Consider the following 22,693-nt stretch of genomic DNA (forward strand, 5'->3'; position numbering starts at 1 on the left):
TGGGGTAATCCGCTGACGAAGATTGGGGTCAGTCAATATTTTAAAAGGTCATGCAGTTTAGCAGACTTTGGTTCAAAATTAGAGCAAAGACAAGATCCCCCCCCCCACATTTTTGGGGGAACCACAACATCATGAATGTTAGCCTGGGCAAGACAACATCATAAACCATTTGGGGAAATCTGGCCCCAGACCTCACCCCCTGGGGGTTCCTTCTTAGCCCACTCAGCCTCCCAGAGGAGCTGCACGTTCACATTAAACCCATCTGTCCTCTTCTCTCTGTGCCCAGTTCCTGGGACAACCCTGAGGTTTGACACCACCGAGGTACAATTAATCTCTCTTGAGGTTGAAGTCTCCGCTGATCAGACGGAACTCTGGTGTCAGTGACACTGAGTTGTGCAGAAACAAGTTGATTTCTTTTATAAATCTCTTTTGGGGGATTGAACTTAGAAAAACTGAGAATGATTCAAATTTATGACCAGCAGTGTATGAGCTATGCTGTTGCTTTAAAAGCAATTCAGCCCTATGTTGAAAGGCCTAAAGACTTTCCAAATCATAGCCCTACATGTTTCATATTTTGAAACATTCCTGTCCTGCATGTACAGTACTGAAGACAGTGTCATTTCCTGACGGACGGACCTGATGTTTTGAGCCAAATTCTGGATGACCACACGCAAGTTTGATAAAGTCTCATGACCTAAACAATCTTGCTCTGCCCCAGAGAATGTCTGCTTAGCCAGTACTGGCAACCAGCCAAACCCTCACAAGGTGTGCCCTGCCCACGACTGGTTTCTAACCAGTTTGGGCTGGGACACGTTTTTCTTCTTGGCACTGCAGTCAAAATGAAACCCAACTTAAATGTGCAACCACGTTACCAGGGGTTTCTCTCTTTACTCCAAGTCAAACCCCGACCTAAACCGGTTGTCAGCTCACCCCCAGTTCCCCCAAGAGCCTCCAAAGGTGCGATGAACCCCTCTCTGATTCCAAATCTAGTCCCCTCCAAAAGAAATTTGTTCAACAACCTCCTATTTGACCCAAAAATTGAGTAAATATTTCCAAGTCACAAAGGGGGAAAAGCAGCCAGCCTAGAGAGGAATTTGACTTTTGGGCTTTTCCAGTAACCCCACACAAAGAGGCCTTTAGTTTTCAAAACCTTCACAGTCTGAATCGATGTTATGACAGAGTTACCAATTTGAAGGCAGTATCCCCGGGCGGTTCTGACCTGAAAATTTGTTGGCAAAGCCAGAGAGAGCTAAAAAAGATCAAAGATGAGATAGGATTAAAAAAAAAAAAATGGCCAAGTTCAGATGACTGATTGACTTTTGAGAACATGTAGTATTTGATAGAACGGGCAAAGCCAAAGGGAGTGAAAGTAAAGAAATTCCAGTGTGTTTTCAATGTGTCAGGGGATATTTTTGACCCAAAGTATTCCAAGGGGAAAAGCCGACCATTCCAAAGAATTTGGGGCAAAATGAAGGGGCACTTGTAAGGTTCAACTGCCAAGGACGATTTATCCACACGACATCTGTACACCACTCCACGAACTTTATTTTTAGTTCCAAAGCCAGTCCAGAGATTGCTCATGCTGTAAATATCCTGTGAAATGCCTTGTCAGGTGTGGTTCTGTGGCCCTCTTATTGCATACATTAGGCCTCATTACAGGAAACTGATGTTTGCTTATGGGACTGGTTTTTCCAAAACTAACTGGAAATGCTAAATCATTCAAGAAAATCTTGTGTGCTAAGTCTTTGGACATATTGTGCACGCACATCATTACTTCATGGCCTTTTTTCCCGTATACTAAACACAACACTCAGGGAAAAAAAAGTCATCAAACCATGCCCGGCAAAAATTGGCAAGAATCTGAAATGACAGAGAAATCCACCTTTTCTGTTACTGCTACATAAGACGCTACAAACACCATCTCCAACAGGGCAAGTGTACAGAGATAGTAGACTTACATTCCTGCTAATGAGTGATGTCAAGTCCCTGACCTGTCTCTTCCCTGTGTCAACTCAGACTGAGCTCCTCAAAACTTTATCAAAGGTTCTGAATCCTCACAATTTTCCAACTTGAAGAAAAAAGGAGTGGTTTGAGGGAAATTTCTGTGCACAAAATTCCACGTACATTTTGATGCAAAGTCAGGTGTAATCATTTGGACCATTTGAATTCAACCTCTTTCCACAACTGCTCCGCTTACATTCACCCGGGAGACCTGTGCCTCGTGTGCCGTCAAGTGGTGTTCTCAGTCGACAATTGGCTTTCAACAGTTGCTTTGGTTTAAACCAGCGAGAAAATTGCCCCCAGATTAGCCAGTTAGGCACAGGAAACTCTGCAGGTGTCAAGGGTATTCGGCCCAAAATGGAACCAGAAGACACCTGCCGGGCTTGGGTGTGGCCTGTGGAGGTCCTCTGTCAGCAAAGAACATCTGGATAATGAAGTCCATGTACGTGTTCGCATGTTCAGGCCCGCATTGTTAAGTTCACGGGTTGGGGCGACAAACACTTCTAGTCGGCTCTTACCAGATGGTATGGCACAGCAAGTAAAAAAGAGCCAAGAAACAAGTCTGTTGTTTGTTACATATCTGAATCACCCCTGATCGATGGACATAACACTTGAGTCCCCCCGAATTCACGTTGGGCAATCTCACCAGGCATCCCACAATGCAATCTGTTGAAATCTGTGAAAGCAGGGTGAGGTTCCCATGCATAATACCACTGTGAGAAGTGGCTGTGTTTTGAAGCTGTAGAGCCCAAATTTGCTACAAATTATCGTTCTCTGACGATGTTAAATATTACATTTTACATTGGGAAAAAATTAAGTATAATTTCCAAACAGCAAAACAAACAGTCACCCTTAGGGCTGAGGTTTCCCTCTCAAGAACTTAAGTCCCCAGATGACCTCCTTAAACTAACACACTCCTCAGAACAGCAGGCTGTTGTCTCCAGGAAACCGACCACAGGGTCTAAAACTCACCCTCGGCCCAACCCTCCACACAGATTTTCTTACTACATTTACGTCATGTCTCCACTCCTATTTCCATCAGTCCAAAAGACCTTCTGAGAAAAATTTGTCCCCAAGTTTAAAAGACTTTTTTTTTTTTGGCACTGCAGTCACGTTCGCCCACAGAATAATACCCGTGAGTATATCTCCATATGATCTTGATTCATCAAAGGTAACCACATTTTTCCTTTTTTTGCAAAAGCCATGCCCACATCCTGTGAACATTACTGGGTTTCTGAACAAAGCTATTAAGGGCAAATAGCATTTATTTGTTTAATCAAACATAAAGATCCTATCTGGAGGGCAATCAAGCCATTCGCCATCCTTCATACCAGTACCCTGCTAGGCCCATGTGGCAAAATGACAAGCAGCAATTCTAACTGCCCTGACATGGTTTTTAACCATCAACACCTCTGAGAAATTTTGCCAGATCATCCGCTAAAAAAAGAATGGAATGATTTGGAGAAAAAATGGCCTTAACAAACAGCAAAAGAGTTTGACAAAGAAACTGGTCTCATTAAAACTCTATTTCACTGAAAAAAGTCAGAAAAAGTAAATTTTCACTCTTTGGAAATAAGCGTGTTGGGCAGAAACATTTGTCCCAACCATTCCCTATTGATTCAAGGAAGTTGGGCCACTCTTGCCAATCTGGACCAACCACAAAATACACCTTCATCTCCAGCCACAAGCAATTTCTTCCCACTTAGGGAGTGTCTCCCTTTGTCGGATTTTCCCAATCTGTCACTGAAGGCCGTGCCTAAGGACCGCCATCTGTCAGCCATACAGCTTTGAACACAGCGATACACCCCAAGACCTGGACTCCTTCCCCCACACCAACTACCCACCGCAGTCAACAGTGTATATGCCCAGCAGGGCTGGAGCCCATCCCTTGACTGTGTGGTCCTTCATCAATGTTTGGGCCTTCACAAGAAAATGTCCTCGCTCCAGTTTATGATCCAACGCGCTCTAAACAAGGGATCAATAAGTATCCTAAGGTACGGACAATTGATCCATCAACACATTTCGGCCGGTCCAATTTTAGTCCATCATGGCAGGTTGAACGCTTTGTCCCAGATAGAGTTTCCTATCCAAATTACGCAAGCACTTTCAATCGAGAAGCCTTGAAAAGAGCAGATAAATGGAAGAAAGATGCCCAACTGGCAAACTGAAAAAAAAACACTACAAAGCAAAGCCATGTGCTGGCTTTTGGTGTGTACAGCCCAACCCAGGTTGGAAAGCATTTACGCCATCGCCATATTAGATTATTTTCCACAAGCAAGCATACACAATGTACGTGTACGTCACAGGGTAGTGAGTGCCCGGTACAACACTCGACATTTGTGACATCAAAAAGACGAGGGCCTGCATCCTGCAGGGTATACCCCATCTACATGTACGCCGCCGTATTGTTTTGATAAAGTCCCCAGTCAGGACAGCTCAGAACTCTTTCGCCGCTCATCAAAAAAGTACAAGCAGCTTGCGGTGACTCCATGTGGAGAAACTGGGTCCCGCATACCGGTTAGATGTATGACCCTTTCCTGTTAAAGTCTAGGAGAGCTGTGAACTGATTTTCTATTCCAAACCAAGAGGTTATAAGGAGAATGCAGATACTGACAAGGGGGCTTCTGACAATGCACCTTACAGCCCGAATTAATACAGAGACGATAAAGTTGCCAGACTTTGCTGAGCATGGTCACAATGCAATCTACTGCACAGACAGACAAACTGCATTCAACTGGCAAAACTCTTCGCTTCCCTTATTTTGAACAGAGAATCATACTTTGAAGTTGTTTGTAACGACAGGCCTACAGTGTACAGAGTGCAAGAGTGCTTTCTGAAGGACAGAGAAATCTTACCTTGATGTTTGATGACTCGTGTGACTGGGTGAGAGCAGGTGTCTTGGTCCATTGCTGTTGCCACAGTCACCATAAAAAGTCCCAGAAATCCAAGTCTGGTCGCCATTGTGTTTGTGATCGCAAGTGATAAGATTTGTGCAGGCGATGCTTGACTCGGAGAAAGTTCAATTACAACCCTCTTCCCACAGTTGGTCCAATGCTCTTATTTTCTTACTTGAAGACTTCTGTTAGATGGAGCAAAGCACTTCTTGAGTTTGTGTTAGCTGAAAACAGAGACAAGATAAAACTGGTATGTCTAACAAAACAGCATCAAATTACTGTAACTTCTCTGATATCATTTGACATATTGTCAGTAAACATGACAGAAAAAATTGAAGATGATTTGGATTTTGGAGAAATTAAAGTTGAAAAAGTTGACATTGTTCAGGCAGCTTTTCCTCCGTGAAAAGTATTGACATGCCCTGAACATCACTTTCTTAATATCGATCACTTTCTAAATATCAATGTAATAAGAAAAATAAAGGTTTCAAAATGTCAGCAACTACAACGAAAAGCGGCAGTCAAGAAAATGTTTGTCTGCCACAAATGCCCATCCCCATCTTTGTCCCTACCAAAGCTGCTTTTGACGTGGCTTCAAGTACGGGTAGGTACATGTATTTAATGAAACTACCATTCACAATCTTCCCAATTCAATGTTTTTTCACCCACAGTATTTCCAGTCTGGGGTACCCTGGATATTTCAGCAAAGTGCCATCCCTTCAATCTGCACATGCCCTAATGAAAGTGATGGAATGGAGTGGGGTCAATACTCAACCTGTGCCCAAATAACCAACGATGCAGGCAGCCTTCCCAATCCCCCCCCAAAAAAGTCTCTCTGTGGTCACAAGGACAGAAAAAAAAAACCTCTCCAAGAAAGAGGGATTTTTGAGAGACATTTCTCCAGTGAAAGAGCCCTGATACCATTTGCTGATGGAGAGGTTTTAGGGAGAGATGAGGGGGTTGTACTCAAGTAAGGCCTGATGATAGATGAAGATAAAGGTATTTTGGAGGGGTTTTTATTGGTTTCAAATTACAACGTGATGCGATAGCCACTTGTATGAGTTCTTGTACATGGTAGCTCCATATTTTGTGGTCTACTTGATGTGAAACGGCTTTGCTGTTTTGAGTTCGAACAAACTCATTCTTTTACAAAAGGTTTAAAGATTCCCACCTGCCTAAATCATTATCAGAAAGCAAAGCATTGGTTCAATAGTGTTGTGGTGAATTAAGAGCTGTGGAATTGAGCAGCTGTTGTCAACAGATTTTGCGAAAGAGAAAGATGAGAAAGATGTAACACCACTTTGCAACGGATTTTGGTAAATTCAGCAAGACTGCTGGCCAAAAATTTACTGACAAGAAGAATGACATTAGCATCCAATCAATGGCATCTGAGATGGCCTGGTCTCACTCGCTCTCGCTCTAAATTTTCAATTTTTTTAATACACAAGCCTATTTAATTCTTTTCTGATTGAGTCATGTCACAGGTTCACCGACTGGGCAAGCCTATAGATCTCTCTCATGGGACGCCATCTTTGTAAGAAGAGTACAACTGTGCATTCACAGCCTTCAGGTGAGCGGCGCACACCGAGGGCAAAAACGTTTCAGGTATGTGTGCAGGTTCATCCAAGTATCTTCCAAATTTGACACAGCTGATCGCGATGTTGCCCTTTTTATTCAGACAGCCTGTATACTGGGCGAGGTACAGGTGCAAGTACTAACTTCCTTGTGCTTGAATGAGGGACCAGTTAAAATGGTTATGCACCAAGTCTTTGCTTCCGCATGCTGTGCTTTGCAGCATATGTATCACAGAGTGTATACACTGTGAAAGTGTTTAGCGACATGCAATTGTTCGGTTATAGTGTTGAGCTCTAAACACCAAAAACCACAAGATCACAACGCCCTATTCTCTGATCTCTGAGTGATTGAAGCCAAAATGTATCAGAGAGAGACGGAGAGAGAGATTTAGGGTTCACAAAAGACGGGATCACAATTCACAAATCACTGTCAGCCCAGAGAAGCTTACCCATAATGGGCTAATGCCCCAGTACTATACATGTATGTATGTAGCACTTCAACCATTGAAATAGGATTTGGATATAAACTCTGTATCGTGTGATGCTACTGTAGAACCATTTCAATAAATCACTTTCAACGGCACAATTATCAATGGACGAGAAACTTATAAAGCAAACCTCGTGCCCCCCAAAATAAAACTGTTCTGTAAGATTTGAAACTCTGCATGGTGGAAGCTAGACTGAGAGAATTCTAGGTTTGCGGGTAACACAGTGTGGGATTTCATCTCTTCTCTGAGAGTGGTTAGGTGGTGGTTCAGAGAAGAACCGGTGAGTGTGAACTCCATGTTTTGACCACACTGCTCTGGTTGGAGTATCCCAGCTGAGAAGTCGAGTTCTCACTCACCAGTTCTTGTCAGAACCACCACAACCGTTTGCCATTTTTTATACCAAGTGCATACCTAAGTGCATATGTATGCACACACCCACGTGGAAAACCTGTAATTGCAATTTTGCTTGATGCAAGACGGAGAAAACATTCCGATGAAACGTGGGTGAGAGTGAAGTCATCGTGTCGATCTTACAAATTTGGAGAGCCAATTCCATCTCTCCTGCCTCCACATCACCTCAAGTGTGGCATTCAAATTAGCTTCACTTCAGAGAGGGATTATGGTTCCCTTCTGACATTTCACAAATCCAATGTTCACTATCATTTCAGACTTTATGCTTAACAAATGTGATGATGTAACGACAACCAACATTGACACAGAGTTTAAGATGGAATATCATGTTTTGTTCACAAGAGATGAAGGTCCAAACCCACAAAAGCTCAGATCTTCTAATTATCAGCTAAATTTAAAAACTTAGATAGTTCCAATCATACTTTTGATACACTTCTGATTAACTCAAATTAAAAAGATTCTATAATTTGCAATAATCAATGGATGATTTTTTTCAACTTATAATTACAGAATTTCATGCTTTGTGATCTTTCTTCAAATTTCAGAAACTCACCTCAACAGTGGAAGTAACTTATCTCCAAAGGACAGGATATAGTTCCACAATAGGAGAGTACTCTTGATAAGAAATATAAGCGATGTACTCCGAACTGTTGAGTATGTGTTGCCTCTGTTCCACAGTATAAAAGGAAGAGGAATTTATACATCCACGGTGAGCGACACAGGACAAGAACAAGAACTCCTGATCAAGTTGATGCAATTCTCACTACTGACTGGTAACTTGCCCATACGTCAAAAGAGTACTTCTGATGCAGCTGTTGAAAAAAAAAAGAAGGTTGGTGGTGGCTCCCCCGAAGAAAGAAATGTGCATCACCAAACAGATGAAGATAGTGCGCTTTGGGATGAATCCGCAAGTAGAACCAAGCTGAGTCACTGCTCACGCACTCATTACCACATGCTAACTGACTGGACAAGATTCTCCCTGACAGCTTTTACAGACATTCGGCTGGCACGGTTTTTGCCTGTGTGGTTACGGCCGAGCAGTCGGCTGGCATGCACACTGAGAGATTCCGCCTCACGTTGTAGAGGGTTGGATCATAGGCAGCAGCTATAGCTATCTGTCCATGCATGACTGGGCCTCCGCTCCTCAAGTCACTGCAAAATGGACTGTTCCAAAGTCCTGCAGGGGGTGGGAAGGTTGGGGGAAGGGACTGTTGAAACTATGAACTTAGCACACTTTTTGGGTAACAGTCAGATTACGTGTGGCTTGAAGAAAGGAAATGTTTCCCGCTTCCTCAACTGAGTGGTTGTGGGATGTGTTAAATGAAATGACTGCTTTTTTCTTCATGGGGGAGAATTGTTGTATGCCTGTGTTGTGTTAGAGCAGTCACTGCTAAACATTTAGGGTGGGTAACTGTCGTAGAGTTTGTGGATTTTATTTCCATATCAGACTTAAGCAGTTTGGGGTTTTGTCAGAAAGAACATGTACTGGATAAATGCCAACTTTAGCAAACGCATATTTTAATTCTGTGACAAATGAATCTGCCTGCTTTTAAGCCAGCTAGCATAGGCAATTCTTGCAGTTCAAGTTTAGCGGACATGAAAGCAGTGCCTCCAGTAGGTTGTGCAATCAAGCCCACATTTTGAGAAATTCATGGACCGCTGCTTCAGTGACTTCAGCAAACCAGGATTCAAAGTCATACCACAGAGACTAGAAAGCCTCAGGATCTCAGACAAAGAAGGGCATTTCCATAAAACACACCTTACTGACAGAATTGCATCCTGTACAAGCCAAACAGCAAACAAAAGCTAAAAGCTAGTAGGTGTCCAAGAACCTGTCTCTGAATACAAACTTATAAATGACAGGGTAAACAAATCATGAGTAAGCCCTCTAAAAAGCAACCACTGTGACAATTCACCAAAACTTAAGCCACAAGAAACAAATCATCTGTGTAGCCTGAGCTGTAAACCAGATTATAAAACCGGAAAGGCACCTTCTACAGAATCACCCCTTTGTGCGACTCATGACACACTTTTTGGGTGTGTGACAACTGAGTGATCATTGCACTGTTATTTTATTCTCTTTTAGGGGTGGGGGGGGCAGAACCGTTTGTCATTAACAGCATGTAGGAAGAAGATCCAAGCCCACCAGAAAGTGTGAAAACTGTTTAAATTTATTAGACAATTTCAAACAAAAATTACACCAAAGCTTTTTATTGTTAAAAGATTCAATCACACACGAAAATTTTCAACCATTTGAAAATTTTGTCTGTAATGAAGAATCCATTCAACTCACATGAACATACAAAGACCAGCATGAACATTTACGCTAACATTTTTGTAAGTTTTATTCCTGTTTTGGGCCCTCCACAATGTATGCAATCACACAATGGCAACTTCTTACTTTCCTATCGCCTGTACACTGTACTGACAGTTTCTCTCCCTATGGAGAGCTAGACCCTTTTCCAATACTCGAACTTGGGCTCCGTCTCAGGCTTCGTTCGCAAAACCAATCCCCAATTGTGGGCCTGAAGCATTTAAATTAAATTGGATTACTGTAATTTCTGGCTCTCTTGCATCTTATTTGATGTTTTGTGGCACTATTGAACTAATTACTGGGCTTTCAGTACTGGCAAACGGCCCTACACAGCCATTGCTGAAATTTTAATTTCAGCAATGGCTAAAACTGCAATCGGCTCAGACCTTCTCATTCATTAGGCTGCATCCGAATCTCTTGTCTAGGGCTAGGTCCTCGCTCCAATGGAAATGTGTGGAGACGCGTAGACAATAGGCCTAGCCGTAGCTCTGGAAGTCCGTTTTGGACACGGCCTTAGTTTGAATACAGGGGGAAGAAATAGACATTATTATATAACTTCTTTCAAACTTTCCATCACGACAGGGGGTAACAGCTGCCACCACTCCTTTATACGTATACTCACTCCTTACAAAATCGGTTTAGCTCTCCTCACAAGGAGAGCGCCAGGACGAGGGCATGAGGAATACGTGGGATGCTTAATGAACAAAACTGAGGTATTCATTTTATGACGAAGCAAGCAGAGATTGAACTCCCAAAGCACAATGACTGTTTTGTCATCTAAATAATCTCAACCCCTCCTCCATCCACATCATGTTTGACTCCGTTTATTGCCTACATTTTATGACCAGCAATATGCATGTTCTGAGTAAGTTTTTTTTAGGGGGGGGGTTGTTTGGTTTTTTTTTCAATTTACTTTACTTTCCAGTGACTCTTATCAAGTAACAGGCTTCTAACAGGGGCCAGATTGAGGGATAAAAAGAACTTCATGGAACACCAAGTGGGAGGGGGGGTGTTAGAAGGGCAGCAATAAAAAAATGCGGCTTTACAAAGCTTTTAAATCACTAAAAAGGAATGAGTTCTCTCCCATGCCACCTGGGATTATGTCAGTCTGGTAATTGCTTCTTTGTACCAAGTACAAAAAGTAGCAAAACCTGGACAATTAAACTTCCGTGAGTTATCCTGAATTTCGGAAGTCGAAAATTCTTAAGGGGTGTGGGAGTGGGGTGAGAAATCCACGCCTCTGATTGAAGTTTTACAGCAACCCCAGATGATTTCTTTTCTAACTTTTCCCCAATGTCAGGCTTAGAATGTTGAAACCCCTCAAGATGCCAAATTTCTGCTCACACTTCCAATCATTCGTTCGGCATGAAGACATTTCTTGTTCGGATCAAACCAACTCTAGGTTGATTTGAGCAAAATGGTCGGAAGACACTCATTACTGATTAAACCTTGGTGTTTCAATGACCCACACAGCAAAGTGAACATTGAGAATAGAGTGTACATGTATATGTACACGTTTGTATATTCCCCAGCGAAACTGAGCTGAATGCAATCCATCCGGCACTCTTGTAGTTTTGAAAAACATGAATAAATTTTGCCCCCAGCAAAATCAAGAAGGAACTATGGTCTACGAGCCATGAAATGCCTGCTACCATTTCCCCCCAGTTTTCAACAGGAGATGTGGGTGCTTTCCTGTTTTCTTGTTGTTATTGTTGTTGTCAGCATTTCATTTTCGTTCCCTTAATCTGCTTTGGAGATGTTGCTGAATTTACCCTACAATCATACGTTGTGCATAACTGCATGTGTTGAATAGCTTGTATTTTCATTAAGCCAACTGAAAAGATTGCCTCACTTGCCATTCATGTCGGAGCACGTGGTATGTCCAGTGCGGGAGATCCTAGTTATCAGGCATGGCTGAACTCTCTGAAATCCTGCCACGCTTTGTGACGAAAGTTAAAAACAAAAAAACAAAAAAAGAGACAAATACTTTGTCACATGTGGATTAACAGGCATGTATCAACAACGTATGGAGAATGAGCACAGGACAGTGTGATGTAACCTGTCCATTCATTCCAGTCAACAAATATGGTAAACGTTACAGAATAACGACTGTGGACAAAATCACATGACCAACTCTTCATTCACCACACATACATGTACATTCAAGTTCCAGTTGAAGAAGTAAAATCAAAACTTAAGTCAACCTTTCACCGACTGGTTCACGCACTTCCTTTTTTTTTTTGTAACAGCCAAGAGGACTTTTATTCCAATTTGACCTCATGAAGCACGACTCTGTTTTTTCCTAGAATCAAACACTTTGCCTTTTTACCCATCACACAACTGTCACAATACATGTTATTCTCTTTACATAACCGGACCTTTCTGTAGCAGAACTCAGAATCTCATTAACCAATCCCAAATCATCCCCAAAACCCTCACAAGTGCATGTATGGTAGAAAAATGACCTGGACAACGGACACCCATACCCATGTAACCAGGTAAAAAGCTTTCTAATCTCGCGGTGTTTGCCTAACACCAACAACTTGTCTGCACACAACGGTCTCTGCACACTACAGGACTGCCTTGTTTGTTTTATAAATCCAGACATTTTGCCCTCTCCTCATCTACAGGGGATGGATATTTGCCCTCAGTGTCATAAGTGCTTCACCCTGGTGACGAATAAATAATCCATCCAATATTTCTGTTGACAGGATGGTCGTGATCAATGCCAGTGCATTTTTGTTTGCTCTTGCCATTTTTTTTTTACCTCTGGAATCACTAACACTCAGGGCGGATTCACAAGTTGCCTCACCTTGGTACCCGAGAAATTCAGTCTAAATGCTTCCCTAGTGAGACTTCCTCTTTGTTGGAGTCTCAGCTCAAAAGGGAATTCAAGTAAAACTGGGAACAGAAAAAGAAAAAAGAATAAAGGATTTCAAATTTAACCAGAAGACTATTTAGTTAGTCCTGGGCACCGTACGTATGAGGAAGTTAAAAGCTCTTGAAATCTCTCCCATCCACTCCAAACAGGAACGGCACTTCAATCACATTGAATTCTCAATTCGGTTGGAAAAATCCAAAAAATTTCAACCTTGAGTTAGACAGTTTTGGTCACGAGCCAAGCAAAGTTTAATAGGACTATTCTTGGTTTCAAACAACCAGCAACCACCTTGGAAAATGAGTCAGGCAAATCAAGAGAAAAAAAGGAGCCACTCTTATTCTTTTTTTAATGTTTAGCCCGTGCAAAAATGGACACTATATTTTTGCCCTGTAGAATTTTTTTCTTTTCCACTTCCCGGAAGATGATGCTAGAACAACTCCATTTCAGCGTACTGCCCTCCTGAAACTCTGGGGAAAAACGGCCATACACTACCAATGCTTCAATCTCATCTGACATGTTTGCCTACTTAATAGCACAATATTCTAAGTCCAACAAATTTTCCCTCAAGAAAAAAATAAACAAATAAATGAACATGTACGCTCTGACACAAGCCTTGACTTCCACAACTGAGTAAAGTGGCCCTCTCGGGAATTCCTGTCTGAAGGCCAAGAACAAAAAGCATAATTCTTGAGATAATAAGCTCTCTGCTGACAGCCCTTTCATGTAGAACGGCCTAGTTGGACAACTTCCAGATCTTTGTAATGTCAAAAGTGGAATCCTTTACAGGATTAATGTACCCTTCTGAAAAGAGGAGTAAAGAATGTCCAAACATGAACATACTGCAAAAAACAGTTGCAGGAGTCTAGATGGATGGAATTTGCGTTACCTTTGCACCATTCAGCAACAATTTCCGGAGATTTTCCCCTCTTGTAACTTGCAAACATTTAGCTATCAGATTCAAAATCACCCTGGTGCTTCTTCCACAGATGTTCGGCTAGCTACAGTCCTGTTTAAAAGCTGTGCTTGGTATTTCTTTTCTATTTGAACTCTTAATATAAGTTTGTTTCATATCTACAGATGTTTACATACCTGTAAAATGTACCTGTTCACTAGAATGACTCCCAAATACTGGAAAATCTGACCAGAATCACTACAGAATCTGCTCATTTTACAAATCTTGCACACCTATTTCTTGACCTCTTGACCTACATTTCTTAAGAGAAAGAGCTGCCAACCTGCGGGCAAGGAACGGCATAACTACAAAAGACTTAAAGAGAGCGAGACAAGACCTTTCATTTATCACCTGTGCAGGCTCCTTATCAGCCATCCTTCCTCAGAATTAACAGAAAGTCCTCAAAATTTCCCACATCCTTTTCTCTGGACATTTGCCCTTTTTTGACATCACTTTTATCTGATCCTGGTCGCTCTCTCCCCCTTCTTTCCCCCCTCTCTCTTTCTCTCTCTTCAGTTATACTGCCTCCCCATTCATCATCGGTCGGGATTAAGCCAAGGCACCCCATGAGTACAGAGAGCTAGTGCAAAATACTTCACAGGTTGGCCAAATGAGCTACAGGTTTAATTACACACCTTGGCTGGCGATGAAAGTTGTCAGGAAACCCCCTGAAATTTGAAACATCCTAGGCTAAGCTAAACTGGCGAACTAAACAGGGGCCCTTAATATAGACTTCAAGGTATCCTCACAAGCCTGGGTTTAGTCATTAGTGAGCAGACTAGGCAAGTGGTTGGGGTAGAGTGGTTGCAGACACTAATCAGCTGATGCCCATAGGCCTATATGTGGGCCATCAGAAAACAGGTACCCTCCTGTAGTGAGAGATGAAACAATTTCTTTAAAGGGAGAAGCAGGATTTTTATTTCCTCGAGTAAAGTATGTCCATGTACGCAAAACTTATACACTTTTACTCCAGCAATCATGTAAGTTTGAGTGTGCTGTATTGCATTTCTATGTATTGATCATTAGATGATAAGGATTTCTGATTTTCACCTGGAAAGTACAGATAACAGAACGCAACACAACAAAACTTGTCTTCAAAGTCTACAAGACACTGTAGGGACAAGGGGTTGTAATTTGTAAAGTCATGGGGGGGTATCTGCATATACCCACCCCCCCATAAAGTGATGCCAGCTGACTTATCTCTAACCTACCTTCCCTAAAAATCCATGCCTCTCATTGAAGTTTTACAACCAAAGATGATTTCTTTTCTTACTTTTCCCCAATGTCAGGCTTAGAATGTTGAAACCCCTCAAGATGCCAAATTTCTGCTCACACTTCCAATCATTCATTCTGCATGAAGACAGACATTTCTTGTTCAGATGAAACCAACTCTACGTTGATTTGAGCAAAATGGTCACTGAGAAGAAACCCACTACTGATTAAACCTTGGTGTTTCAGTGACTCACACAGCAAAGTGAGAATACAGAGAATACAGTGTGCATGTACATGAATATGTACATGTCTGTATATTCCCCAGTGAAACTGAGCTGAATGCAATCCATCCGGCACTCTTGTAGTTTTGAAAAACATGAATAAATTTTGCCTCCAGCAAAATCAAGAAGGAACTATGGTCTACGAGCCATGAAGAGCCTGCTACCATTTCCCCCCAGTTTTCAACAGGAGATGTGGGTGCTTTCCTGTTTTCTTCTTGTTGTTGTGGTTGTCAGCATTTCATTTTGGTTCCCTTAATCTGCTTTGGAGATGTTGCTGAATTTACCCTACAATCAAATGTTGTGCATAACTGCATGTGTTAAATAGCTTGTATTTTCCTTAAGCCAACTGAAAAGATTGCCTCCCTTGCCATTCATATTGAAGCATGTGGCATGTCCAGCGCGGGAGATCCTAGTTATCAAACATGGCTGAACTCTCTGAAATCTTTTTGAATCATAAGATTTCAGTCGCTTTTCTTTTGAATCTGCTTGAAACAAGCCTCCATAGTGCAATTGTACTTATTTAAAACAAAAGGAAATTCTACCTTCCTTTTCATGTATTTTGCATTTGAATATTCAAATTTGGAAAATAATATTTGAATATTCAATAATTGATCCAATATTCGACATAGCCGTACTTTTTGGACACTTCAAGCTCTTTCTACTCATCCGCCCCAAGTGGGACCAAGAGAGGGCAGAATTTTACTAGTACTAGTACTTTACTAGGGCTTCACCTCAGGTGCAATTTACCCCCCGGGGCGTACTAAACACCATGGACCCTTTCACAGCATGCAGCAAACGACCCATTTTTTTCCATGCCACAACATCCTGGAAGACATCCTGGAAGACACTGGTAAAATGACCTTTGCGTATTAGACACAAACCACCACCACCAGGATATCACACTTTATGAATCTTCACTTTTGGTAGGGAAATGAATCATCGTTGGTGCTCTTGGTCTGTGGTCAAACCCAAGGTTGTCCTCTTTTCTACATGGTCCCAGGAATGTTCACTATTACGTGATTTCATACAGGCTTGTATGTAAACACTCAAAACAGTACAAGCATAGGCCAGCAAGAATTCTAAATTGAATCACTTTTTGTGTTTTACCAAGAACTCCTACGGATAATGCAGAGTAATTTGGAAAAATGACTAGAAAACAATACAGAATTCTTCATTTTCAAGGATCCTCTGGTACCCAAGATGAAAGTGATTTTCTGATCACTTTGTGATTTTCTGAATTCAAATTTAACCAAACCAATAGACAATAAGAAGTCATGCAAAACTTTATTTGAAGAACCGGTCGCCACAAAAAAGAAAATTCTTTCAATTTTTTTTCCTGCTAAATGTGCACCAAGCCAAAGCAACCCTGTTCGTGGGAGCGGACTCTAGGTATGTCAGAAATGGCGCCATAGTGTCCCCTGCTTTCATCAATGATTTGCATGATTAGGGCACATTTACGAGCAGGTTACCCCTTTGATCGGTCACTGTGTAACCATTACACTACTGACTGGCTAAATCATGCATTTATGGCCCAAATAATGGGACGTGCTTCATGAAGGAGAACAATAACCTATCCTGCCATCAACAAACAGGATTGGACTAGGGCCAATGGCAAACAGTTCTCTCCAATGTGTCCAAACCAATGAAGCGCCCTGCAAGATTACTTCCATCCAACTGACAAAAAAGCCACCATGTCCTAATGCCCTTAATACACTTGGCCCTTGAAATAAATCCTCCAAGTGGAATCCGCCATGCCTGCCCAACAAAAAGGAACCGCATACTGGGCAGATTGTGTGCACAAAGATTACCTTTAAGACCCTCGAGAGCTAATGTGGTGTAAACTCCCAATTCACTTGATGGGGGCAATCACCGCTAGTCAGGTTGGCTCCACATAATGTTGTAATGACACGAAAATGTGTCTGCTGAACACAGCATCGGGTATAAAAGTCAAGTTCTAGCTGGCGAGCTGCAAACGCAAGGTCAAAGCCAATATGCAATCTAGAAGCAGGTATAGAAGGAAAAAGGCAATTTTCAATTACTTCCTAAAATGTACGCTAGTAGTCTGATAAGAACCTAAAAAAATTCTCTAGATAAATAATAACGACCAGCCTTTGAAGTAGACTGCTCTATAAATATTGTTAGGTGTACTGCCGCTGAACTTTTACATGGAAGTAGTTGACAAATACACTGAAAAAAAAAGCACGCGAGATGGATTCGATGTTCACCTAACAGAAAGAGAACAAAGAGAAAGTGTCACGGCATAAAGGTCAAAGAGAATCTTCAGCAAGCTTAACAGTGTTTGAGCAGGGGAAACACTGCACAAAGGGACAGCAATGACCCACAATCTACCCATGCACAACTCAGCCATCTACCACTGACTTTCAACATTCAAACTTCAAAATGTCAGCATTTTCAAATAGTTCACAAATTACCGGTCCAGGGTACAAGCACTTTGCAGCTTTTCACTGATACTGAACCACGGTCATGCCCAACTAGCCAGCTTTTATGAATGTCATTCCATAATAGAATACAAAATTGTGGCCATAGAGGTGTCAAAATGCGAAAGACTCAAGGACAATCTCCTTTTTCCCCCCCTGTTCCAGTTGTTTCTTCCGAACAGTACAATCATAACAGAAATGATTGCAAACAGTTCAAGTAAGTGTCAACAAGCCAATGTGGGATTGCATTTACAGCAACCAACCTTGACTAACTCAAATATGTCAAGGTTGGGGCATGGCGGCATTGGGGAAAAAATCCTCCTGTCGGAATTGTTTCTTTTTTTTTTTGGGTTCCTATGCTTCACGCTCTGCTAATATTAGAGAGGGGGGCTGGGTAAGATTATAATCCATATTTAATTAAATCCGTGCAGGCGCTAGCTTTGAATAAATACCCTGAGGCGCTAAGATCCTTGAATCGAATCTCGATTTTGCCATCTGCATCATAAAATATTATAAGAGGGCTCAACTCGATGCCTTCATCGAATTATGCACTGGGCAAACAATCATTTTTTGAAAGTTTAGTTACGCATCTCTAGGTCAAGTCTCTGAATATCTGTATCAAATTACACTTCCGTGTCACCGAGATGTCCCTTTCCCACAGGTTAACATTACTTGGAAGGGTGAAACAAGAAACATGTCATATTTATAGCTGATCTTTGACCAGCATCATTTACTGAAAGTTTCAACTTTTTGAGAAAAATAAACCGAGGTGAACTGCAGCGCTTTCCTCCTTCCATAAGAGTGGGCTGGAGCATCACGAGCGGCGACACGGGTCTACTCAACACAAACATCACCCAGAAGTTTTGTGACCTTGTGTCGGCAAGAGAAAAAGCACGCAGTTCAAGCTGTGATCAGAGATTGTCCCAATGGCTGAATAAATAACCATTAAACACTCTGCCTGGGACCGATATAATTCAAGTCCAGATGAAAATAAACAGTCAACAGCGCCAACCTCACACGCCCCCCCCCCTGGAAATACTTTTGGTGGTTGAAGGAAAACAGTCCACTGAGGAGAAGAAATGTGCTGATGAGAAATTAATGGCCCTCCAAATCTTTTTTCTTCAAAGACAAGCGGGATTTGCAAGAAACACTCAGCTCTGTCCAATCACATCTCTATGCCTGCAGGTTTTCACAAAATAGCCTGGACAGCATTTCTCTACCCTGTGGCCAAATTTAACTCACAAAATCCCTGAACTTGACAGGAGCCAACCCTAACACTCCAAAATGTATCCCTTCAAAATGTACAATGTATATTTATTCCCCACATAATGGAACAGTGTGGGAATTTTTGGTAAATGTACCTGTACGGGGGGCAGTTTTGGTCAGTGGTCACATACATGTACATCATGTACATGTACACACACAACCGAAATTTCACCTATTTTGTGGGGACGGAAAATGCTGTGGGGACTCAGAAATGTCACCACAACTCAGTTCAAATTTCCCTAACAAAAGAACTTGTCCCCCCAATGTGGTGAATGCCTACCGGGTTCTCCTGTGATTTCGCACACCACAGACAAGGACTACGATGTGTGACGAGTGATCTAAACCATGATTACAAAGGGAACATGATGTCCAAATGAGGACTCCCTGGAGAGATTACAAGTCTTTTTAGTTCTTTTGCTTTACAACGATCAGTACTTAAAATTTGATGTATGGGCCATTGCAAATGTGTACTTGAGTGGATCATAAATATACATAAACCTGAGTACATGATAAAACTCATACAGTATATAATAGAGGTGGTACACAGAAAGGTAGAACTCAACACAGAGTATGCTCCCCCCCATAAAGGTGAGGGTACTTTATGGGGTCATGATGTCCATTAGACTGATCCAGTTCCGGTCTCAGCATAATAATAATGACGAAAATCCCATTTCATTACTTCATTTTCCCCCAAAAAAGGGAGGAGCCTGTCGCAATCCATCGATGCGGCAATACGCCAGGCTAGCTCGTCTGGCCAGTGGTGGGCCATTAATGCATGTTTTCCTGTCCCCAGACGGCGGTTTGGAAGTCGCTGCAGTGGAAACTGGGGCTTGGTTGGGTGCCAATTTGGAGAAGCAGCGGGGAAGGGGGAAGTGCAGTAGGACCAAACTGTCAAGTTCAATTTCAGGGTCTCGCTCTCAAAGGGGAAGATTGTCTCTACCAAATTCTCTTGAGAAGCAAAGTTGTAGTCTCCAAAATTTCATCTTTTCAAAGCAGCATAACTGTGACATCTCTAACTTCAAGTCTCAAACAATGCACTTACCTGTACTGTGAATTTCATGGAAAAAACAAAACAAATTCCAAAACAACATCTAATCCCCATGCTCATATTAAATCAAATAAAAGATCTTTATTCAGATTTTCCTTCCAGAGATAACCTCTGGTAATTGAACACTGAGAGGCAAGTACGGTACAATTAGCTACAAACACATCACACATTGATCTTCTCAATATTGAATCCATTCCTACTGATATTGCTAGTTGACAATGCATTCTTTACACCTGGCCTTCCTCTACAGACAGGATGCTAACTCGGCTTCGTCTCATTGAAGTACACGGTCACATTCATGTCTAAGGAAAGCAGCTGGAACAACAAGGCGGAATTGAGAAATCTCCCCTGCATGCCACTTCATTCAGCCCTGAACTTCTGAACAGGTTCACCAAGACACCACGCCAGAAAAGAAAAACAGACCCATCCATCCCATATTAGTGTTTTCTTTCAATGTGGCAATTAGGCACCGGCAAATGACTCTGTTGAATTTGATTATCTGATTGAATTGTGATTTTTCGTGGACTTAATGTCACCTCCAAAGTTGGAGAGAAAACAACTGTGCCCCGTCCTATGCTCTGGTGGGAAATTTTTAGCTGTGTGTCCTGAAGAAACAGCCAGAGGGTCTACAAACAAGTTAAGCACACATCCTTGAATGCTTGCCACAATTCATACCAACAAAAAGAGAGAAGGAAACTCAAAGTGATGTTTGCTCAAGAAATTGGCTGGATATAATGGCCTACAGGAGTGATTGAAAAGGTTAGTGTCCTGCTAATAATTTCCCTAAAGTAGATCTGCGGGGAAGTTAAGGAAGAGCAGCATGTGGGACAACAGTAACCATGTACACATAAGAAAACTGTGAACTGAAAGAAGATGGGTACTTTTACTCCGAATACTTATATTGAAGGATATGCTCTAGAAGATACTGTGAATAAAGAGTAAAGTTTGTCTTTAAAATAGACCAAAGCAACTGAAGAGAATAGGATCACAATGGCAGTGTCTAAGGCAGAATGGTAAGGAGAAATTCACAAAATGATGAATGTCATAACAACACACAATGCATACATCATGTTCAATGTTGATTTTCTTAAATCAAATCAGCATCTTGTGCAGCTAGCAGTTCTTGAAGATCTGCACTTCTTCAAAATTCAGATGTCCCCAGACAGCGCTATCATGCATAAGAATATGTGCCCTCCACTGGGTCTGTTCAAACCACAAACCTCGGGAATCCCTTTGCTACCACTTTCTACCTGATTCTTGAGACTCCTGTTTAGCCAATATCTTTGATTTTGCTGAGGTCAATGGACCAGTCTGGCCACTAATGGGTCACTGGGGAGGGCCAATCGCACCCCCTGGGGAGGTACAATCTCAATTACAGGTTTATTGCCTGTGAAAAGGGAGCCCAGCAGGAACTCCAAGAAGGAAAAAGAGGGGGTAATTACTATGTTCCAGGGGCCTGCTAGGCCAATCATGGAATTCACCAACAGAGAAAAGAGTAATGGCCTAATTACTTTGGCAAACCCCTGCTAAATCTCTCACCCAATTTCAATCACACCCACTGCTTTCAATGGGGGAGGGGGTGTATTCACTTTGAAGAAGCTTTATTGGAGGTATGAGAGCCTACTCAGCTGATGCCAAGGCAAAAAGAGTAGGTTTTGCCAATGACCTTTTGCCAATTTTGAATTAATCATGCAAAAATACAAACTGTCCAATGTGGCACTAGGAAAACTAGTGAATTCACACAGAAATCATCTTCACTCAGAGATTCCATCTGACAATGACCATGACAAGAAATCCAAGCAGTCTTTCTGTCCTTCAAAACATTTTTGTGTACATGTATGAACTCTGCATATTGGGTGTTTATATATGTAACTTAAATTGTGTCAAGTTGGTGGCAAAAATGAGGAATGTCCTCAGGTAATGTAAGCATTTCATGAAAAACGTCAAGATCTGCTGTTCACGTACATTCATTTCAATAAACACTGCGCGAAAAGTTTTAGAGGATTTCTAACGTGACTTGGTATCGTTGCAGTGTAATGAAAATTGAAATATAATTGGCACTGCCTCCCTCCAAGGGGCAAGATGCAACACACAGATTATATTTAAAGCTGCAACACACTCTGCACTTTTCACAAAGTCAAGGACAAGCTTGACACATAGGGCAGCACCCGACCCCACCTTCCCTTCCTCTCCTATCACGCCCCCTTTTTTTCCCTCCTTTCCCGTCGCCATCATGTGACAACATGGTGCCCTTGGAGATTTTTAAGAAGGTGGGAGGGAGGGAGTCAGGTAAGTCCAAACCTGCAGGTGATGAGATACATGACCATGTGGAGTCACAGTAAGCTTGGAATCGCCAGGATGCACGCAAGCGATAACATGTTCCCCTCTCAAAACAGGAAGTCATCTTAAAAGGTGTCCAGTCATGACTTATATCTGCCAACCTAGTGTCCCCACCAAAAGAAAACACAGGGGACTGAGACAGGTGGAAGCTGGGAGGGATCTGACTATTTGTCAGTTACTTACAAATTAAGGATTATGGCACAAACTGCTTGCAAACAGTGATAGGGAATTCGGCAGAACTTATCACCAGTAGCCCGGAATATACCTAAATTTTTTGACAGGAAGCCTTTAGTTATAATGAATGGTTTCCTTGAAGCACTTTAGAAAAAGCACCCCTAGAAAGTATGATGTAACATACTGCATGTGGAGTAATTCTTGGGGGGAAGCTGAAGGGAATTTGAAGATGAATGTCAACAAATGAAATGCTAACCACAGACTTTGTCACTCTGATAAATACTTCACTGTTTCACTTAACTTTTGATTGACACCATTAGCAACCATTCAGTAGTTGAAAAAATCAATCACGTAGAACCGATAACCGATTGTCTTAGATTCCTGGGAGCAAGTCTCATTCTTCACTCATAAGGGACACA

At 41.9% G+C, this 22,693-nt stretch overlaps 1 protein-coding gene across 5 annotated transcripts in view; it reads right to left on the bottom strand.

Moving 5' to 3' along the window:
- Positions 1 to 22,693, bottom strand: part of LOC110974937 (semaphorin-5A-like) — a 136,204-nt gene that overhangs the window by 107,920 nt on the left and 5,591 nt on the right. For 3 of the 5 annotated variants that reach the window (XM_022226954.2, XM_022226945.2, XM_022226928.2), the window contains exons 1-2: positions 7,922 to 8,482; positions 4,857 to 5,119 (exon numbers count right to left, since the gene is read on the bottom strand). In XM_022226954.2, the coding sequence (XP_022082646.1) occupies positions 4,857 to 4,962 (106 nt within the window). In that variant the 5' untranslated portion in view covers positions 4,963 to 5,119; positions 7,922 to 8,482. Of the gene's footprint in view, positions 1 to 4,856; positions 5,120 to 7,921; positions 8,484 to 22,693 lie in introns of those variants that run through there. The other 2 variants (XM_022226950.2, XM_022226936.2) reach the window with 2 other exon arrangements.

Source organism: Acanthaster planci, linkage group LG08 (genome assembly GCF_054643075.1).
Source record: "Acanthaster planci isolate LZ-2023a linkage group LG08, COTS_SCS, whole genome shotgun sequence".
Classification (NCBI taxonomy): domain Eukaryota; kingdom Metazoa; phylum Echinodermata; class Asteroidea; order Valvatida; family Acanthasteridae; genus Acanthaster; species Acanthaster planci.